Source organism: Taeniopygia guttata, chromosome 7 (genome assembly GCF_048771995.1).
Source record: "Taeniopygia guttata chromosome 7, bTaeGut7.mat, whole genome shotgun sequence".
Taxonomy (NCBI): domain Eukaryota; kingdom Metazoa; phylum Chordata; class Aves; order Passeriformes; family Estrildidae; genus Taeniopygia; species Taeniopygia guttata.
This window is the reverse complement of record NC_133032.1, coordinates 32,296,642-32,318,065: the sequence shown is the minus strand read 5'-3', so window position 1 is coordinate 32,318,065 and position 21,424 is coordinate 32,296,642. Positions and strand designations below refer to the sequence as shown.

The following is a 21,424-nucleotide window of genomic DNA, read 5'->3' as shown; positions in this document are numbered from 1 at the left end:
CAGTGCCTACCCCTCATTTAGCACAGTGGAATTGAGTAGCGTTAAATCAATGGGAAGATATTTAGAAAAATAAGAGACAAAATACAAATATGTACTTAATAAAAGACTCATCTCCTGCACAGCACTGTTCTCACAGCATGGCTGCTTCACCATACTCCAAGGAGTCTTCCATTTGCAAGCTCGTTGAAAACATTTTTTCATTAATTATTCACGTTCTGAGTAGCTGATTACTGAGTCATTGATGTAAACTGTTGACTTTACAGTAATTACAAACCACAGGGAACTTTATACATGCATTTTCCTAAGAAATTAAATTAGCTCATTTTCATATTACTGCAATATTTACACACTCCTACCATAGTGCCATTAAAATGAGAACTAGTACTTTGAATCTCAGAACTTAAAAACAGTGATAGACATATAAAATGAAAACTGGGATCAGAGGGGATTATTTTGTGTCTTTTAATGTAACTTTTATTTAAAGCAGTTTATAAAAATTAATAAAACTAAGGATTTGGAACAGGAGTAATTTTAGCCTTACATTAATGTTGTCAACTCTCTGAAGAATACAGAGGGATTATGCTATTTGTGTTTATACATCAAATGCTTGCTTAATAGCTTCCAATTTATACTCTAGAATATAAGTTTCCAGCCTTTGGAGTTACTTTGGGTCTAATTCACTGAATTTTGCCATCTCTGGATCTCTCAATAGTAATGGAGAGCTGCAAGCTTGGAAACTCTGCAGACAAATCAAACTTTGTTTTACCTTCTGTGCTTGTTAGCAGAATTTTCTGATGTTGTCTTAGCACCCTAATCTTTCATACAAATGTTTCTAGTATCATATCATTGTACTTTGTCTTGGATGTTGCCTTAGTCTCAATAAACTCACCCAGAGGATTTGCCAGCAAACTAACAAACCCCTGCTAATTCTGGAGTTGGATTTGAAGTCTAGCATCTTCTGTAAAGATTTTTTAGAAAACTGTGCTTAGTAGGAGGGGAAAACAACAAAAACAGATGGAAAATACCAAATTAGAACTTCCATGGAAGTAGTTTTATTAGATTAATGGAAAATTTAGATTCACACAGTGAATTTAGATTCACTTAAAATTTAAGGACTAGCTGAAAACTTCCTCTTTTTTTTTTTTTTTTTTTTTTTTTTTTGTACTAAGAACTCATTTAGCTTACTGAAATGCATTTTAAAGTTAATCCTTTAATATTCACTTATGCACAGCACATCCTCCTATCACCACTGAGCAATATTGCATGTTTGTGATTGTTTCCTGTATTTTAAAGACTGAGGTAGGATCAATAAAAGTCTCCAACTGTTTGGCCAGAGCACTGTAGGAGTTATCTTGGGGCTCACCTACTGTGTGTTAACCCTTTCCTCCCACCAAAAGTACCTTGGAACAACAATAACCCTGTAGCAACAGAGAAATATAAAAACTAGTTTAATGTGTTGCATTGGCTTTACAATCAGCAGTTGGATGTTCCTGCCTGTGCAGAGCTTTATTTATAGCTTTTAGAGGTCTAAGTGATGCACGCCTAATTACTTTGTATTATGGAGAAGTATTTTAAGCAGTCAAAAGGTGTTAGTTTTTCACTCCAGTTTTAGCCCCAATCCTGTAAATGGATAAAAATGGCCCAACATTAAGGGAAAGAATAATTTTCATAGAATTGTGGACTAGTTTGCATTGGAAGTTACCTAAAAGCTCATCTCTTTCGAAACTCCCTGCCTCAGACAAGGATACCACTCACTAGACCTGGTTTTCATTTACTAAGCAGTGTTAGCCATGGAGTTCTGCTTAGAGGAAGTGAATTGTAGGAGATAATTCTGAATTTTCTATTAAATATATAACTTCCAGAGCTGGAAATAATTATTATACTTTTGGTTTTGGGATATCAATTATATACAATAACACATCAGGCATTTCTGTGTGTACACAGTGTGCAGTTGCAAGTATATTTCCTATGTTGGTGATTATTAGAATTAAAAAATTGGAAGTATCTTCTTGCAGCTTTCACTTTTGCTTCATATTTGGCTTGGTTTTGTTTACAACCATGTGTTCTACTCTCTTTAGAAGGCAGAATTTCCATATGTCCAAAGAATATATATTCCAAAGTCTTATTTGTCTAAAGGCAAAGTTGATTTTCTACTTTTGGAGGTTTTATTATTATTTTTTCCTTAGCTATATTTCATTTTCTCCTTAATTCCAGAATATTTAGCAGATGAGTAGTTCGCACTTCATTTTTTGAACAGTGCATGTTCTACTGGGGGTAACTTTTGGTGGGATGGGTGAAGGATGTTCTCATCTCCAGCTGAACCTCCCCTCTGAAATGTATCTAAGGACTACAAAAATCAAGGTTTTGCTTAATGAAAGATTATGCTTCTACATAAACTAATAATATATAAATATTTTGCCTAATAATATTTTTTCCTTCTGTGGCCTACTGCCTTTATGATGAAATGGAAATGTGAAGCTTTTCCCTGCCAGCCCAATTTCAGTGGCTGGGCTGCAGAGGGAAGCAGGCCAGAATGTGCCTGCTCAGGTTTGTGATGCCCTGAAAAACAGCATAGACAGGAGAGGGCCACACACACCAAACAAACATTTACAGCTCTGGCATGGAGCAGCAGGATGAAAATGTTTCCTTGGTATCTAGAGAGAGAATATTGTGAATGATAGACTTTGGCTCATGTGAGAAAAGCAAAGCCAATTGATTTAATAGCAATTAACTCATCCAATATTGGAGAGCTGTGTACTCGTTGGCATAATTAATTGAAAATTGTTCTGGCAACGCTGCAGACTGTTAGATGTTCAAGAAGGAGATGGGAACTGATGGATATTCTGCAGAGCTGGAGTCAAGAGACACAATGGTTAGGGGAGTCTCTGTAATATTGCCTTGTGCCAGCAGGTAGTAGCTTTCTTTTATCTTCCTAGAAAGCCTTCATAAGGATGCTGCTGGGGGAGGGGAACTGGCCTGCTGGTTGATGGATTGGGTATCTGCCTGCCAGATAATTGTATTTCCTATTGCACTTGATATAATAGGTTTCCACCTAAATTATCAATTACTTTGTTTTTATTTTTCATGTGGGTTACAGGAGTTAATCTTGGCATTGAACCACAAAGGGCACTGTCTTTTCTGCATCAATCTCACAGGTGAAGGAGGAGCTTTTCTGCTGCTGGTCACAGGCATCTGCAGAGAAGTCCCCTCTGTTCTGCCCTGGCCTCTCAGCACTCCCTTTCTGGAGAGAGGTGGATCCAGTCAAGCTAAGATGTGACAAACATTTTAGTCCAACCTGCCCTGTGGTACTCAGTACAGGGTTATTTCCAAGGAAGTTGGCCCAGTCCATGCTGTATTCAGTTCCACATGGATTTTCAGCTCTGCAGCCCAGTGATCCTGGTGCATTTCTGCTTCCAGAGGGGTCCAGGTGCTCCCCAGCACCTCCAGTATTGCTCATTTTCCCCTTATCATTATATAGGGAACCAACAAATGGGGCAGATAGCTTGGATTTATAATTGTAACTCTCCAGTTTCATAGTGAAGTGTTCATTTAAACTGATGTGATCTCTTCCATGGAAGTCATTCTGTGCAGTGGCCTGCCTTTCATTTCATGGTGTCGCAATAGCATCAACAGTGATTTTAATACTGTACAATTTTCAAGGCAGCACTAACTCCTTGATCTAGTTATGTGACTGTCATCTGAAAATACCCATAAAGGACACAGTACATTTTGTGTATCTGAAAAGAAATCAGAATGAAGATACATGGTTAGCACAATCTGTTACTTGATTTTAAATGCATCATTAATGAGTTTTTTTAACAAATGCTAGAGTTTTCCCCATTCTTTAATTAGACAATGGAGAAAGAAAAAGAAAAATAAATGAAAGAGAATGATTTTTTCTTATGCTTTCCTTTTGTAATTGGATGAATTGCTTTAGTGCTGTGTGATTATATTTAATTAATGACCTCAAATTTTATTATGCTGTTTGTAAATGCTAGTCATTGTTCTGGCCACCTCTGTTAGTTTATTTGCATATGTGTGGGGAGGAATATTCCCAATGTGATGATCTCATTTGATACAGAAATATAATCACATTATACATCTCGAGAACACACTTTCCTTCTTTGTTAATCATTTTAGTCTGCTGATTTGCCTTTGGTACTGCAGTTTTAGAGAGTCACTGAGTTTAACAGGGGCAAAGGTGACTCAAACACAGCGTGACCCCTGTGCAGCCCAGCCCCTCTGTTTACTGAGCCACTGGGGAGGGACCCCCCAGAACCCTGAGCTGTTTCCAGCTTGGTTGTGATTGATCACTGGTCAAAAATTGTCTCTGATTTCTGCTCGTTCTTACTGATCTCTGCTCTTATGTCTGACACATTCTGTATTCTGTAAGTAACACTACATTTCATTCAATGATGTTGTAGGGGAATATTTTGTTTCCCTTAGTGAAATGTTTTTATGTTCCCATTTAAGTAATAAAGTGGAAAAATGAGAAGACAGTATTACAATTGTAAAATTCCTTTAGCACTATTTCTGGGATCCTTTTTTCCTGGGAAAATGCATTTTCACCTATAAATGTTCATCCATCTCAGGTGTCCCCAGTCACCATCTCCAAAGCACTTTGTAACTTTCACTAAACTGTCTCAGGTGACTGGTTTCCCTGGAGAAATTAATTAATTAGTCTGAAAACCACTTGTTCATAGCCCTAGTGACTCTTGGTTCTGAAAACAGTGGGAATCTGGTGGCTCAGTGATGCAGTTGGAATTATTGTCAAGAGAAACAAATGTACAAAGTCAGTAAATCTGTGACTTTGGGCAGGTATTTTACCTGGAGTTTAAATCTCTAACAAACACCTGACAGTAATACTAGTGGTAGAACTTTGAAAGGTGCACACTGAATAACCAGGCATCACTGATGTTAAAAACACATAGCCTGGATGCAGTTAGTATTTGTAATGAAAAGTATCTTGGATATGGAGTGCATGCAGCATTTTATTTAATCTATTCAACAATATATTGGATAATACATATTTATACAGAATATTGATAATTGAAAATATTTTCCATAATCTCTCTGCAGCAGACAGTACCTCCTTAATAAACCTGGATGAATAAGTAACTCTTGAGAAATTACTCCCAAAGTCATAATTAGAAGTTTTTTGAAAAATTTCCTAGATTTTCTGCAATAGGAGCCTGAAGCAGAGCATGCAGATAACAGAGGCTGTTGGAATGGCTGCCTGCTTTGTTCTCTGGCAGATTAATTTCTGCAGTGGGTACCCAGAGAGCAGGCTGGGGAGTAGCTGGGTGTAAGACACAGTGTGACTTGCATTTCAGGGCCCTGCAGAGAGCTAATGCTGTGTGAAGGCACTTCTGGCTACAGATGCTTTTTCCCTCTTTGGCCAGTCTTTTCGGATGGACAGGGTGATGGGGCACTCACACAGCCTCGACAAATCTCCGTGGTTTGTATCCCTCAGAGTCCTCCGGCAAAGAACCTGCCAGGGTCTGCACCATTTGTTCCTCCAAGCTGAGGGGTGTAGATGTGGTCTCTTAGGTTGCAAGACTGGAGAATTAATGGGAAAGTGAAAAGAGCCTGATCCAAAATCCTTATTTCTTGGGTTTTATTTTTTTAGTCCATTTGCATTGATTTCAATGGACCCTGAGTCAGATCCATACTGCCTGTTACATGGTGTGTTGGTCCAGGACTAACAAGACTGCAGATATTTTTTATTTTGAAGTCATTGGCTGAGGCATTCACATAAATCATGGATTTTATTGAAACTGCAATTAAACCAAACCATGCTTAATGCAGACTGAAAGCCCTAGAATTGGTGTACAGGTGAACATGGAGGGAAAGGCACAAGCTTAGCCATCCTTCCAAGCAAAACTGAGAAAAACTGTGTATATAATCTAACAGCATGTGAATATTAATGCACAAAATCCTCTGAGTCCCCAGTTCCCTGATGCAATTATTTTCTATTCACATTAATTGTTCCTAACAGATGACATTAATGACTTTGAGTTAAAATGTGTGCAGAGGAGGCCTTCAGCAGATCAATGCTGGTTAAAAATAAGGTCACTTTTGCAATCATTCACGCAAGGTGTAACAGCTCGTAAATAAAACAACATTAACATGTTGATTGATTTATAAATGTTAATTTTGTACTTCATTTTTACGCTTTTTTTCTGAAACCTGTCAAACTCTGTGGATAATGGTGGGACTCGTTCATTTGTTATTGTTGTGTATGAAGTAATGATAAGTTGCAAAGCAGTGACTAGAAGAAAAAGTAGAGTTTGTTTTGGATGAAGGATGATCTGTCCTCCAAACAGGAAGTCTTGGACAAAGTAAGCACAAAGAGCAACATTTCAAATTAGAACAAATCCTCTTTTACCTGAGGCTCTTCATTTCCCTTGAAATTTAACAGCAGAGTTTGGAATTTTAAAAATGCTGATCTGCTGAATAGCTGACAAATCCTCCTTTGCTTTGCTCCTTCCCTTCTGCACCCCCCAGAAACTCCATTCACGCATCTTGGACCTCTCCTCTGGGGATTTGCTTTCAGAAGTAGAACGAAACCGAAGCCTGGTGCAAGCTCGAAGTGCTGATGCTCAGATGCTCGTGAGTGTTTGTGCTGCCCTTGTTCCCCTCCTCTGGAACCTCCTTTTCTCCTCTGAAGTCTGGTGTCAGGGAAGAGCCATAAAGCTGATCTCTGAATTGAAACACTGTTGAGGCAGATAACAATGCTTTTACTTCCTTCTGTTCTCTGAAATTCAATATTGTGTGCTGGGTTGATATAGTGAGCAGATAGTGTCACTGTGTGCAAAAAAAGCGTAAATCTTAGCAATGTCCCCGATACACCTTTTTGGGTATTGATTACATCTCAGGATCTCTGAGAAATGGTCAAGGAGCTTTTTATTAAAGCCCGTGCCCCGTATTATTCATCCCACTTTTATGATATATTATGTATGAACTTTTAAAAATTCATGGGCTCTGCATTTTTATTTTTTTTTCAGATGAGGTGAGCTTTGTGCTTATTTGGCAAAATGTTCGCCAGTGTGGCTTTCATGTTTCATTGTCAAAGAGAAAAGTAGCTTAAAAAACAAAAATCACATACAGGGAAACAAAGAGTACAAGAACAGAACATTGAACCTGCTTGTGCCTTTGATCTTGAAGTATAGTAGTGTCAACAAAAATGTAATCTCCCTTGTAATACCTACTTTAATGAAAAGGCATTGTTTCAAAGATTCACAAAAATGCTAACAACCTTTAGCATTATATTTAATTAAGCCTTCAGGTTAAGTTGCTCTAATATAGAGTTTTGTGTCTTTAATGGTCTGATTATTTCAATTTTCTTTGATTTCTAGTGAAAATTGCATTTTTAAACTGTAATACTACATTCAAGCCCTTTTACTTTAATTTCATTAAAGGTAATGACTAAAAAGTCATGATTACAAAAATTAAAATTTCACCATGTCAGTTAATAGACCCATATGCAAGTTAAATGTATTTAATTAATGCATCATAAACATGCTATTCAAAGTACTTTCTTGAATAATTTAGAGAATAAAGGCAAATTGAAGGGGAAAATTCCACTCTCCTAAGTGATCTGAATGCTATCTAGAAACTGAGTAGATACCCTACTTCATAATCTGGAGTGACATGATATTTTTTGCACATTTTCTCCTCTCTTAAAGATGATTACAGTAATATACTGTTCTTTTGCTTTGCTTGGATAGCTCCATTTTTTCCCATTGCTGAAGCAGTAGGACCAAATGCCTTTCTCCTCTCTCAGGTGCAAAGGAGACAAAGTGTGAGAGGTTGGAGAGGCTCTCAGACGAGCTGAAGATGACAGGGAGGCAATACTTGTCACTGTGCTGTGATCTCTTTCCTCCTGCAGGAGATTCTTACAGGAGAGGATTTGCAGGCACCCTTCCCTTGCATGCTGTGATGGCTGGGACACAGCCCAGTGTAAAGGGCAGAATTCCACATGACATGTTTTCCCAATGCCAGAGCCAAAAGGCAGAGGAATAGCCAGAACAAGCAGCTGCTGCCCTTGGCCTCTGTGCAGTCACCTTCCCCAGGAGTGACACTGCCACAGCTGAGGTTGCTGATGGCAGGGGGTCTCCCAGGGGAACCACAATGTCAGAAATAAAGACTCATTTATCTCAGCAAAACAACAAAATCCGCTTCAGAGCCAAAAACACAGGCATCAGCCTGCCTGTGATACTGAAAGATGTATTCTTCCCAGAGCCACTGGATTTAAACCCTGCTCCTCCTGCATCCATTTGACTTCCTAGGAGAACATGTACCAATAGTTCCCAGAGATGAAATGTGCTCTTGGTGCCTCTAAATGATTTTCCCATTCATAGGTTTTGCCTGTGACAAAGAATAATGAGTTGCCCAGTAGTTACGTTTGTCAAAACCAGAACATTATGATGTCAGCTGAGCGATGAACAGCTGTACTGATGAACTCCTCAGCAGTAAAAGTTCTGCTCTCTCCCATTCAGCTGAAAAAATGTTCAACCCCAGTAGTAATAAATGGGAGGAACATGGGGGAATAAGTGGAAGAAATTAGCAGAAGGCCAACAAACATGTCAGTGCATGAGAAGTGCCTACAAACTGAGTGTTTTTCCAAAGATTTCCATGAAGAAGCTGTGTCTAGGGCATACACAGCCTTGATAATTTTTTTTATGAACTCAATAACTTTAGATTTCTTGTTTCTTCCTAGGTGTAAATTCTTAATTGAAGCAAAATTAATTTGAAGTCTATCTACATGCAAAAATCAATAAATATTGTTTCATTTTGCCTTAATGAAATCCAAGGGGAAGTTTTGTGAAAAGAAGGCACAGAATCATAGATTCACTCTGGATGGAAAAGACCTTTATGATTGAGATCATTAAATCCAACCATTCACCCACCACTGGTAGAAAGGTCCCTTGAGATCAATCCCACCACTAAACCATATCCCCAGGTACCACATCTACACAGCTTTTAAATGCCTCCGGGGATGATGGTTCAACCACTTCCCTGCTCCATTGCTGGATAACTCTTTTAGTGAAGGAATTTTTCCTAATATTCAATCTCAACATCCCCTGGCACAACTTGAGGCTGTTTCCTCTTGTCCTATCAGTTTCTGCATGGGAGAACAGACTGACCCCCACCTCACTACAATCTCTTTTCATGTAGTCATGTCTGGTATTCCTGGTAATTAAAATGATGTCTGATTCTGTAAGGAAACTGGAGAATAGTGCAAGCACTTAACACTAAAGAAGCTCCAACGCTCTTAGGCTCAAGAATATTAGTTTGAAAACAAATTAAAGGCATCCTAGCTGCTCCTACAGAGGTTTAATATTTTACCTAAAGTGCTATCTACTCTTCATTACTCTCTTCCTCAAAGCTGGCACTTAGTCACAGTCAGCTGAAATTGCATTTGGAAAGGGGCGATAACTACACAAGTACTAAAGGCAGCCATAAAGTGTCAATAAATTGCATAAGCAAGAGGCTTCAGCTGTCTGCGAGCGACACGAAGATGGATTGTCCTACGTCAGAGAGTTTCTTAGACAAAGCTTTGAACTAGATAGGAAACCAAAATTAGACTGTAATGGAGAGATTCCATTCTCAGTGGACATTCCGCTCAGGATACTAAATTAATTTACCTTGTCCAGGCTGTGCAGCCTCATCTGTTACATTGTGGGGCTATAATGCAGTTGTCAAGATGTACTTGTATTCTTATAACTTTGTTTTCTGTATCTTACCAGCACACGCTGCTTATGTGTGAAGCATAATTCAAACAGACTCAGAATAATCTTTACAATAAGAAGAGCAGAATGCTAGTCCAAGACTGAAGAAGAACATATTGAGGATTGTGGTTTTTTTTCTCCTGACAAATGCAATTGTTAGCAGTTCTAAATTTATTTCTCTGTATTAAACTCACCCAACGCTAAATTGCATGAGAAGAAGGTGTAAGTGGCTTAGTTGCATTTTCTTTGCCATTCTTAATCAAGGGGAAGTTAAATGATCATTTTCTCCCCATAAGATATTTCCATTTCTTCTCATATTTTAGGAATGCCAGCAGAATGTGAAATCCAGCATACCTGTCTTGAAATGCCAGAGTCAATTAAATGTGACAGGCTCCAGCCGCCTGTACCCTCGGAGCAGCTGCAGTAGCAGTGAACTCTCCCTCTCAAGTGCTTGCAGTGAATATTCCAGCGGTTCCTCCTACACTTGGAATGATGGAAAGACGAACAAAAGGGTAAATCAAATTAATTTTCGTCATGTATTAGTTTAAGTTAATCTGAAACAAGATTAATTGAAAAGCTGCCTGTTTCAGAAGGTTTTTTTGCTTTTCTCTCATTTTTATATTGAAAGCACTTGTCACTAAACTGTTGCCCCCCCATTTAATTTTTTTGGTGATTCCTTTATCACTCCAGCTTACTTACAGTCTCCTCATTTGTTCAGACATTTATTCTGCCTTTCATAGTCCAAACTGCTCTTCTTCTTTATCTTAATCCTTCCATTCTTATTGTTCTTCCTACAGGTTTTTAATGCACTGCAGCCTTCACACCACTGTGAAATCCTTTATAAAAAAAGAACTTTGCTATAAATAGCAAAGAATGGAATGGAATGCCCTTATGCAACTCCTCTACCTCTTTACCAAAGTGGTAACACTTTTATTGACAGCACTTGTGAGTAACACAGGTGATTTTTATTTTCTTTTGACAGTCATCCGTGAGATGGGATAAAAGAATAAGCATTGGTTCTTCACTCCCAAGCAACCTCTCAAGTCCTGCAGATGATCTACCTCCAACTCGTATCAAGGAAAACCATATCTTAGAAGGGCTGAAAAAATTGCAGGAGCAAAAAATACTACTTGAACCACCTTCAGTAATATCAAAATGGGGTTACAAAGATTGCATGAACTCCAACGAAGGAATATATTCCCCTGGAATTAAGTGTGGCGGCCATAATGAACAGACTCACTGTAAGCCTGTGGAAATGGGAAGTGTTTGCATTGAACACAGCAAAACTTTCTCTTATGATTCGGATTCCCATGATGATGCAGATGATGACTCTTCATCCTTACTGTTGCTGCAGGAAGTTCCAAGCAAAGACTGCAGGACCTATTGTAACAAATTAACTCATAGCATTTCTGACAGTCTCTTTGACTGGGATCCTAACAGGAAACATTTGCCAGAAAGAAGTTCATTTTTTAATTCAAAGGAAAGACCTGAGAAATTGACTAGTTTTGTCAGTGGATTTCAGGCAGAAGTAAAATCATGCACCAGAGCAAAGCTGCCTGAGTTAGAGTTAAATCAAAGCCATTCTAATATGGGCTGGAAGGACTTTAATTTTCAGCTTTCAGACACTGATGACAATGAAGTCTTGGATGAATTGCATATAGAAAGCAGTGATGAGAAAAGTCCTTCAGATTTATTAGCAGCTCCCTTTCCTGAGAAGTATACGAAGACCTCTGACTTGCTCAAAGTCACAGAGAACTCTCAGTTTGTATCTACTGACAAAGAAGAGAACCAGATACCTGTTCACCCAGACATTAGGCCAAAGCCATGTAATTTCATTAAACAACAAAAGGTTATAAAGAAGACCTCTTCTGAAGAGTGCATTACGGTAATATATGATGCTAAGGATGGTGAGCCAATTGAATTCAGCTCACATCAAACTGGAGTTGTCACTGTAACAAGAAATGAGATTTCAATCAACCAGCCACAAACTACGTCCTGTGTAGAGTACACTGAACTGATACCTCAGGGAAGAGCTGATTTGCAGCCAGGACCCAGTGCTAGAAACTACACTGCTTCAGAAAGACAGGAAGATGAAACTGGGAAAAATACTCTTGGAGATAATACAGGGAATAAAAATACACCTGTCCCCCTGACCTGTGGTGAACCTTCACGCTGTGGAAGGGTGACACAGCAAAATCCTTCACGACAGAAACTAGTGAAGCCAGTGTGTGATCCATCACACAAGGCCAATTCAAGCTCCACTGTGCATGCAGGAATCATTCAAAAGCCAAATGTAACTAAAATACCCAGCAGAAGTAAATTTTCTCCCCAAAAACCTCTGATGTCTGAGAGTGGGGAGGCACCTGTAGCTCTGTCACTGGGCCCCACAGCCCTTGAGAAATCACCTGCTCTGCCACCTGTAAAGCTTTCAAGATTCAAAAAGGCTCAAAGCCCACCTCGTCATTTTGATTCAAAAGTTGAATTTCAGGTTCCAAAGCCCCCTGCCCATGCCCTGCCTGACTTGAAACGTCCTGGCAGAGGAGATGGGTCAAAGTATCCAAAGAGTCAGAGTCCAGCATCACCACTGTTGCCTCAGCACCTTATAGAGCCCAGCAGCTATGGGGAACCTCCAACCAGAGACTTTCATTGTGATTTAGCTACTGTAGAAGCCCGGTCTCCATCCCCACCCCTTCCTCCAGGCAGGACAACATCCCTGTTGATTCGACCTAATTATGCTAATTCTCCACCTCTAGCAGTAAAGTTAGGAGGAGCTGGTCCCACTGAAACAGCAAAAAATATACTGAAATCATCTCCATTAAAAGGAACTGTGAACTCTGGCCTTCATAATCAATCTAGTCATGAAATGCAAGCAAAAAATATATCTTCTGGGGCTAAAATTGAATTATCTTACTTTCAAGAAAAAGCAGAAGGAATTATGCAAAATAAATGCACATCTCAGCAATCCCACAGTGCATGCCAAGGACTTTCCAAAGTTTCCACAAAGCAAGTCTGCCCAAAAAACTCTAATCAGGTGGGTCTCCGCAGGAACCGTGAGTATTCCAGCACAGATTTTCAAACAGCCAGGTCCTTCTCTTTAGGCTGTCCGTCACTGGAAGCAACTCCTTCACAAGACACCTATTCCAGCAAAAACAATATTTCCAGTGACAGTGGGTTGGATCAGCTACAAAAGATGCCAAACATTCTCCCCACAACTCCTCAATGTCACACAACGAGCACAAGTGAGCCTTTGCTATCTCAGGTAAACAATTTCCCGTCAACGCTGTTTCATGCCGGTGATGCTGCACACGCCTCTCAAAACTCTAATGAGAGAGGAATGAAAACCCGTCTCCCTGTAGGACTGAAATTATTTGTCAAATCTCCCCAGCTTCTCCGCAAGAGCTCTACTGTTCCAGGGAAGCAGGAAAAAGACAGTATAAATGCAGCTTCCAAAAGTAATGTGAGTTCCAGTAAGCACAAGCAAAGCGAGTCGGTGCGTGCAACCACCAAAGGTGCAACTGATGTGGAATTTAAAGACTCCAGGTGTGATACTGAAGTAAAAAATAATTGTGCTGTGGGACTTAGTATGGATACAGCATCAGCTCATTCACATGAAAGCTGCGACTTGGTGGTAGACAGAGGAGATGGATTAGAAAACAAATTAGTTAAGAGGTCTGTTTCTTCTGGCAACAAGTCGCACTTGAAGCCAGCTCTGGGCATGAACGGAGCGAAAGCTCGTAGTCAGAGTTTCAGCATCCACACAGGGGAAAAGCCATCTGCCCCTGTGACTGAAGGTCTCGGGAAAGTACGGACTCAGATTATCACAAACACTTCTGACAGAGGGAATTCTCTAACGAGGCAGAACTCAGCCACAGAAGGGCTTCAGATCAAGGCTACTCCTGGGACAGCAGAGACTCTTTTATATACTACTAAACCCACAGAGAATTCTTGTCCTAGACAAGGCTCTCTTGGAAATATGAATAGTTGTAATAGCCAGCATGGAAGCCCAAGCAAACTGCCCTTCAGATCATCTCAAAAAGTAGACCAGTTTCACAGCACTTCAAAATGTGATGGAAACAAACCATTTTTTCAGAAAGAGGCACGCAGTCTATCTGTGCAGAGTGAGAAAAGCACTGAAAGTTTTAAGCATGAAGCTCTAGGTAAAAAAAGTGTTCTGTCAGCCGAATTGGAGTTGGAAGCCTCGGCTACTGTATCTTCCAAACAAATTTTGTCCTTCCAAAGCTTTGATGGAGTAAAGTGCCCTCATAAACTGGAAGCAGCAAGGTCACGAAGACAGCAAATGTCTTTAAAACTAGCAGAAACCTCGGAGAAGGTTAATGATCTTTTGAGCTCACCATCTCTGCAACCTACAATAGAGGAGAAAGTCATGTTATGCATTCAAGAAAATGTGCAAAAGGGTCAGGGACAAACCAAATCCCCCACTGTGGAGACGAAACAAAAGACTGGGCCTTCTATAGCCAGTTGGTTTGGCTTCAGAAAGAGTAAGCTCCCAGCACTGAGTAGCAGGAAGACCGATGTTCCTAAAACTAAGGTGGAAAAAAAGGATGCAAAAGTATCAGGATTCGGAATTAAGCAGGCAAAATTAGAAAGAAGAAAAGAAAAGAAGAAAACCGAGCAACACTGTGAAATAGAAAATCAAATTAACAGGAAAGTTGACAATGGTGACATTTTAGCCATGGAGAGCAAAATCATGATGCCTTCCCAAGACTCTCCTAGTGAGATTGAGTGTGAACAAGTCAGAGGTTCTACCACAGCTGCCTACTCACCAAAAGACAGCTTTATGAGAGAGCTTTTAAACAGGTAAAACTCCAGAACACGGTTTGGGATGTGTTGATGTCCGTGTAGCTCTACAGCTGCCCAGATGTGAAGTTCAATGTATGTTCTTTTTGTGCTAAGAATGCACAGTAGCAAACAGTAGGTGCACAATTGGGACTTTAATTTCTATAGGAAAAAAAAAAAAAAAAAAAAAAACCATCAACAATGAGATGATAATTTTGTTCATGTTACTTTAATCAAACCATTGGTCTTTGAAATTAAAGATTGGCGAGTCACATCCAAGCTGATAATTCAAATTATTCCAGAAATCAAGAATCTAGGCAGATGGTGTGTAAATATAGAGGGTAATTAGGTACATGTTTTAATGTATTCCATCTTCCTGTACTGTATCCAGAAAACATATATTTGGTGACTTGTCAGAATTAATTACCTTTTCAGCTTTCACAACCTTTGGTCACAGAAGAACTTAGCAATGGGCATATTGTGTTTTCACGTTTGCCCCACAGCAGTCCCAAATATAAAATAAATCATCACATGTGAAAGGCTAAATTGATATACTACCTGAAATTGCAAGTGACAGGTTTGATCAAGGCTAGTTAGAAACATTTATCACTCAAAGGTCTAGAGACAGAAAGATACAGAGAGGTTACTTTAAACATTAAAGGAATGGGAAAGTAGAGTGATTGAAGAAGGGCAGTGCAATTTATCAGAGGAATCACTCTCTACCTGCAGAGTTGATAAGAAAGCAGCTCAGCAGACAGAAAGTGGATCAAATAATGTTTCCTACAGGAGTGTGTCGAAGGGCAGCTCCCAGGGCTCCTCTCTTCTTGGCAACTCTATCAGCTCTCAAGGAAACCACAGGAAAAACAGCAACACAAAAGCTGATATGGAAATGCAGAATCAGACCCTGGTAAGTGCTTCAGTACATGAAAACATGATTACCTTCTTTTTAACTTCTGGATGTGTTTCTTATTGCCATTGTAGGCAAACAGGATAATAACTGTTTATATATAAGATGCTGTGTAGCTAGAGGATTGTGAATTAATACAAAAGTTGGCAGCTTGGCTATAGGCCACATTTAACAGATAGTCATGAAGATTCTACTGCTTCTGCTGGCAATTCAATTCCAGTGAAGATACATGCACAATGATGCTATAATCATACTGTAGTAGAGTGAAATGATAAGACCATTTTTTAAATTTTATTTTTTCCCTTTTCCCTTAAAATTGCATGCCAGTATTGAGCATTCCTCTGAACATTATAGAAGTCATTATGCCTAAAAAGTACACTACTGCTGTGGAAAAGGAAAATTATTTGACCACATTTGGGAATATTTGTCCCTTCAGAGGGAACGTTCAAAAGCAAAAAATATACATTGGACCTGCATCTCACTTTGTGCCATTAAAAATCTCCCTCTAAATGGCCTGATAATTTAATTTACTCAGAGAAGAGGAATGTTGTAATATGGAAGAAAAATTACTCTGTTTTCTGTTGGCTGCTAGAGTTTGGTTCTGGACTATCTTTACTGCATTAAGTGTTCACAGCGAGTCCAGGATTGTAACTTAAAGTCAGGCTGAAGGGGTGCCCTTCCTGGTGGAGCTTCTTTTAATTAACCTTAGAATTTAGTGAGCAGTGTCTTGCCTAGCAAGGACTTTCCCCATGATGTTTTAAAGTCCAGCACAAGGAGAAGTGAAATGTTTTTTAACCCTATAGCATTCTTTCCTCATTACTGAGATAGCTGTCTTGTCCATATTATTATGATTATTATTAACCATAACCACAATTTTAACCAACAGCCTGGAAACTTGTGCCAAATATAATACTTACTCTGAAGCTAAGGCTGTTCCTTGTGTTGTTCTGATAGAACTGAGGTACTGAAGTGCAGCACATACAACTGGGGGAATCTGAAATACAAATTCTCTGGGAGCATTGCAAAAAGCTTTGTAATGGGAAATGAAAAATCTCTTCACTTAAGGCTGATGTTGAGGATGCTTAAGGTCAAGGCATTCCATACATAGTTTCAAGACATTCCATACAGAGTTTCAAATTCAGGCAATTTTTTTTTTTTTTTTACCTCTATACAGACATCTTTGCTGAGAGCATCTGCAAGGTCATTTAAAAAAAAAAAACTTACAGGGAACATATGCAAAATGAATGTGTTTGAAAACTTTCCTCCTGACTCCTCTGGTATCATCTCTTCTTTGAAAATGTAGATGTCTCCTGCATTATAAAACCACAAATTATAAGCATATCTAAGGCTGTCCTTGTAGTGTCACTGAAAGGAAAGAGAGAGAATGAAAGTCTGGAAATGTGCAATATGCAGGAAATTCAATCCAACTGATCTAGAACTTAGATAGCAGAGCAGAGCCCCTTATCAGAGCCACTCAGTTTAACTATGCTCCATTTAATATGGTCCTGACAGCTTTCTTCACTGTACAGAACTACAAAAACTCTACACATTGCTTCTACAATTTCCTTCTTATTATTTTCTAATGCTGCAATAATTTGCTGTGCTTTTTGTCTGTCATGTTGTGAAGTCTTTCTAAATGCTGCAATAATAGTCTTTTAAGTATATCTTAAAGAAACACACTTCATTTTGTGAAGGAACTACAAAGATTGTTCTTAATGTACATAAATAATGGAGAAAATAGTTTTTAAGGACATATTAGTCATGGTGAATAGGCATTACTTCTGTTACACCATACACTTTTGTTAGCAGGGAAACAAAGTATTTTTGTATGGTTTTTGAAGATTAAGTTACATTTATATGTTTCTTTTTTTTTTTTTTTGAGTTTCATATTGTGGCACTTAATTCCTGAAAGAAATATCTAATGCAAAAAGACTGATGGCATCTAGAATAACGAGATTTAAAATGTGCTTACAGTTATTAATGCTAGCTTATGAAAGATTCCTTAAGATTCCTCAATATGTGGTATTTCATCTTGTCCTCCAAACTTCTAAAAGAAAAACAATGCAAAGTCTTTAAATTCGAAGTTCATGAATCTTATTATTATCATTTCCAGTTATTGTTTGCTGTCTGCTTACTTTGCAGCAGATTGCACAGGGCTGGGAGATAGCTGTGACTGAAAACAGTCACATGCCTTAGGATGGCCTGTTGCACATTTTTTTTCCTCATAAAAAGATAAAATTAATGCTTTTGGAGAAAACAGCATAAATCTTTTTTAAAGCCCTAAACCAGGAAGATTTCTTTTCTTTTCTGAACAATGCAAAGTGCACTCAGTCATACGGTTCAGTGCAGAAGCTGCTGTATTTCCAAACTGCTTATCAGGTATATGCTGCTGCTTTAAATCCTGGCCAGAACAGTTTCTAACATTAATTTTCTAGCAAGATCTCTTCCTTTAAAAGCTATTTAATTTTTGATGATTAAATCACTTTTCTTATGATGTGCCAGGTAAAGGCTTGAGGCACTATTATGCCATAACATATGCACCAATTACCTCTGATTTCTGTTCATGCAAAGAATGTTATTGCTGGACTGGCACTGAATTTATGGAAAAAGCAGTGTTCCACCAACAGTGGCCTTGTGCATTCACCTTCAGAGGGATACACTTCCCGTTAGTGTTCATCAAAAAAGCACTTTGCTCTAAAGGCCAGCCAGCAGAAATACATAACACTTTAGCCTACACCAAGGATATTCCATGTTCTCCAGTACTTTTTCATGTCCTTGGCTGGAGCTTAAGGTTTTGTGCTGCACTGCTTCATTTCATCTTTGTGATTTTATTACAGCCCTGTGTGATTTAGAACAGCCCCAGGTTTCACTTTGTGAGGTGGAAACGTGGCACCAAACCCAAGGCACCATGAGTTTTGTGTGGCACTCTGTGTTTGGGGAACACCCAGGGATCTATCTCAACATCATGAAATGTCACTGCAGCACTTGGCCATGCCCTGTGCCAATGTGAGAAACTGTTCCACCTGGAACTGGGTGCCAAATGAACACTCGCCTCCTCCTTTTCCCATAACTTGAAGAGAGGCATTTCGTAACAAAGAAAAGATGTAATCAAATCCCTAGGATTAAGAGATGATAAATGCACTTTTAAAAATCTGGAGAGCAAGTCTTTGGTGTCATACTTTGGCTGCTCACAAGAGGTCAACAGGGCTACTTGTGGAACCCAGCAAGCAGGATGTACACTGTGATTGAAGATATGTCATGGAAATGATGATAAATTCCAGTGGTTTAGATTACAAAATGTGCTCTTGTTATTGTGAGCGTGCTGTAAGCAGTTTAAAACAGCAGAGAGTGATTAGCAAATAATTTGAGATCCCTGAGATATTGAAAGCAATTTTTTTCTGTGGTGCTGCCTTTTCTCCTCTCATCACCCAGGAAGTATCTTTATTCCTATTTGATTTATGTAGCATGGCAGGAAAATATGTCCTTGAAACGGAATTGTGGCCACTGATGGCACATGATGGAGGGGGATTTCACTGTGTGCTAGAGAGGGACCCAGGTTATCTGTACACCTGGGAAATAGGAGTGCAGAACAACAGGGCAAAGACATATCTTGGAAAAAACCCATAATATCTGAGGGATTTGAATAACACAAACTTGAATACCTACCACACACAGGCTCTTAGAGTGTACTGCATTCTTAAAATAATTTTTTCTCTCTGTCTAGCTAACAAATGCTTTTAAACAGGGGTGGAAATAAAAACACCAAAGTTCAGTGTTTGCAAACTGAACTAAAAAGGTGCCACACCATATATTAGGTTTTTATTTTGAAGAAGTGCATCTTCCAAGGATATTTTTCATTGCTGCATGTTGTGATTTTGAATTAAATTAAAGTCGTTATCGTCAGATATCATTCATAGAACAAGACAGGTTATATATTTCACTCTCTTAGCTGCTATGTAACTGTACTCTGATTTATTTCTGAATAACATTCTGTAGCTGTCATGAAGCAATATAAACAGAGTCACAGATGTTCTTCACTTTTGTTGTTGCACTGTGTACAGGCTAAAGTAGTCACAGAAAACCTGCAAGAAGAAGAGGAGGACACCATGACAAGGACTACATGTCAGAGTCATGTGATAGGTACAGAATTATATTTTACACTGGATTTTATTGCTGTCAGTTCTTGTGAAAAATACATGTTTCATTCTCATTACTTTGTTTGTTTGCCCCTTTATGTCAGCTTTAGCCTTCATTTAGCTCCTAAATATCCAGATTTCATCAAATGCATGAGATAAGTACACACCATTACAATTGTGGGTCAATGCAACGTTTGATTGGAGGTTCTTGGGTTATGAAAGATCATTTCAGCCTCCAAGAACAGTGGGTTACATAGAGTGGCTTAACATAAAGGCTGCTGTGCATGGCACCTTCGGTGTGAATTACACTGACATAGTGTAACTGTCATCTGGCCCTGAAGTAGTAAAATTCAGAATAAAATTTAAATAGCAGAATAGTTGCTGTGATAAACTAAACCACAAGGATCAGCAAACAAGTGTCTGTTCAAAAGACTTTAAAGCTGTTATTGAAAATAAAGTTGCCTTTGCTGTGGAAGGGTAGCACCATCCGCCCTGCCTCGTGATTAGCATGTACTAATTTTTAATCTCAGTACGTGTAAAATATCTAATAGGCAATGGAGGCCAAAACAGAAGTCTGAGGTTTGTATTAGAGCAGTGTGTCACAAATATAAACTGACTGAACAAGAAAAAAATTAACCTTTAGCAAGTTCCTTTTGCAGATAGAGACTGCAGTAAAAAATTTCATTAAAAAGTTAATATCTGATTCCATTTCTTCTTGCCAGAATCTCTCATTTCACTGGTCCTGCCAACCCACCAAGTCCAAACAGAGGTATCATGTCAAAACACATTTCTTTTTGGGGCAGGAGGAAAATGTTTGCATGCTTCATTGACTTGCACAGCCCTTTCAGTCCCAAATTCAGACAAACAAACTCTGGCTGTGTTACCTGAAGGAAAGATCCCTAAACTCTTCCCTCTCTGAGAACTCAGCCATAACCTGGCTCCATGACAACAGCTGAATAACAAGCACTTTGTGCAGTGTAAGGCTCTGAGGGCATTCTGTCAGTGGGTAGGCACTAGCCCTGCAAACAGAAATTCGTGCCTCTCATGCTGTGCATAAAGGACTTATTTTCTGTTACCAGAAATTGCCCAGCAGAGACCACCTCGCCTAAGATTGTTCAAAATTATTTTTCCTCATACTGAAATAACTGCTTTGCTTCTAGCCCAAAAAGTCTCAAAGCTTTTACTTTGAATCATGGGAAACGTTTCATTTTTTTTTAATCTAGATGCTGAAAAAAAAAAAGAAAAAAACAAAAAGCTATTTGCATGTTTTAGTTGTTTTTGTTTTTCTTTAAAAACTCTAGAGCATCCTTGTTCATCAGTGTAATTGGTGGTTGTGGCTGAGGCCTAGTTGCTATATTTTGATATTTTATTTGTTATTGTATCCTGTAATACGTAGTTCTGGTGGGTTTTGAGAATATTAATATTTTGCTCCTCCCATAGGCACCAAATGCAAGTCTCTGATAGGACATATGTGGTTATGGAGCAGTTTTTCAGATGCTTTTAAAATTCCTTAATAGAGGTTCTAGCATTTTTCTGATACAAAAGATTTCATAGAAAGAGACTGATTTTTTTCCCTCCTGAAACTCTATGCAGCCACAGCTTCTCTCACTAACTTGTTCCATGGCCTCACCACCCTTAAAGTAAAGAATTTCTTGCTAATTCCTGGATCCACTTTCCATCAGCTTAAGGCCATTTTCCCTTGTTTCGCCAGAAAACAAAGTTTGCTGTGGGTTTTTAGCTGTATTTTAATGCATTTATTCTACTGGGTTTTATGAAAACAGACTTAGAGCTGAATGGTAGAAAAGCTATCATTAAGCAGGGAAAATGTTTTTTATGCAGCAGGAAAAGCA

The 21,424-nt window shown here is 38.9% G+C and overlaps 1 protein-coding gene across 24 annotated transcripts in view; it reads left to right on the top strand.

Moving 5' to 3' along the window:
- Nucleotides 1-21,424, top strand: part of NCKAP5 (NCK associated protein 5) — a 414,162-nt gene that overhangs the window by 345,977 nt on the left and 46,761 nt on the right. For 21 of the 24 annotated variants that reach the window (XM_072931702.1, XM_072931703.1, XM_072931701.1 and 18 more), the window contains 5 exons: nucleotides 6,508-6,612; nucleotides 10,058-10,246; nucleotides 10,717-14,552; nucleotides 15,261-15,438; nucleotides 19,500-19,578. In XM_072931702.1, coding sequence (XP_072787803.1) covers nucleotides 6,508-6,612; nucleotides 10,058-10,246; nucleotides 10,717-14,552; nucleotides 15,261-15,438; nucleotides 19,500-19,578 — 4,387 coding nt within the window. The remainder of the gene's footprint in view (nucleotides 1-6,507; nucleotides 6,613-10,057; nucleotides 10,247-10,716; nucleotides 14,553-15,260; nucleotides 15,439-19,499; nucleotides 19,579-21,424) is intronic. The other 3 variants (XM_072931706.1, XM_072931707.1, XM_072931712.1) reach the window with 3 other exon arrangements.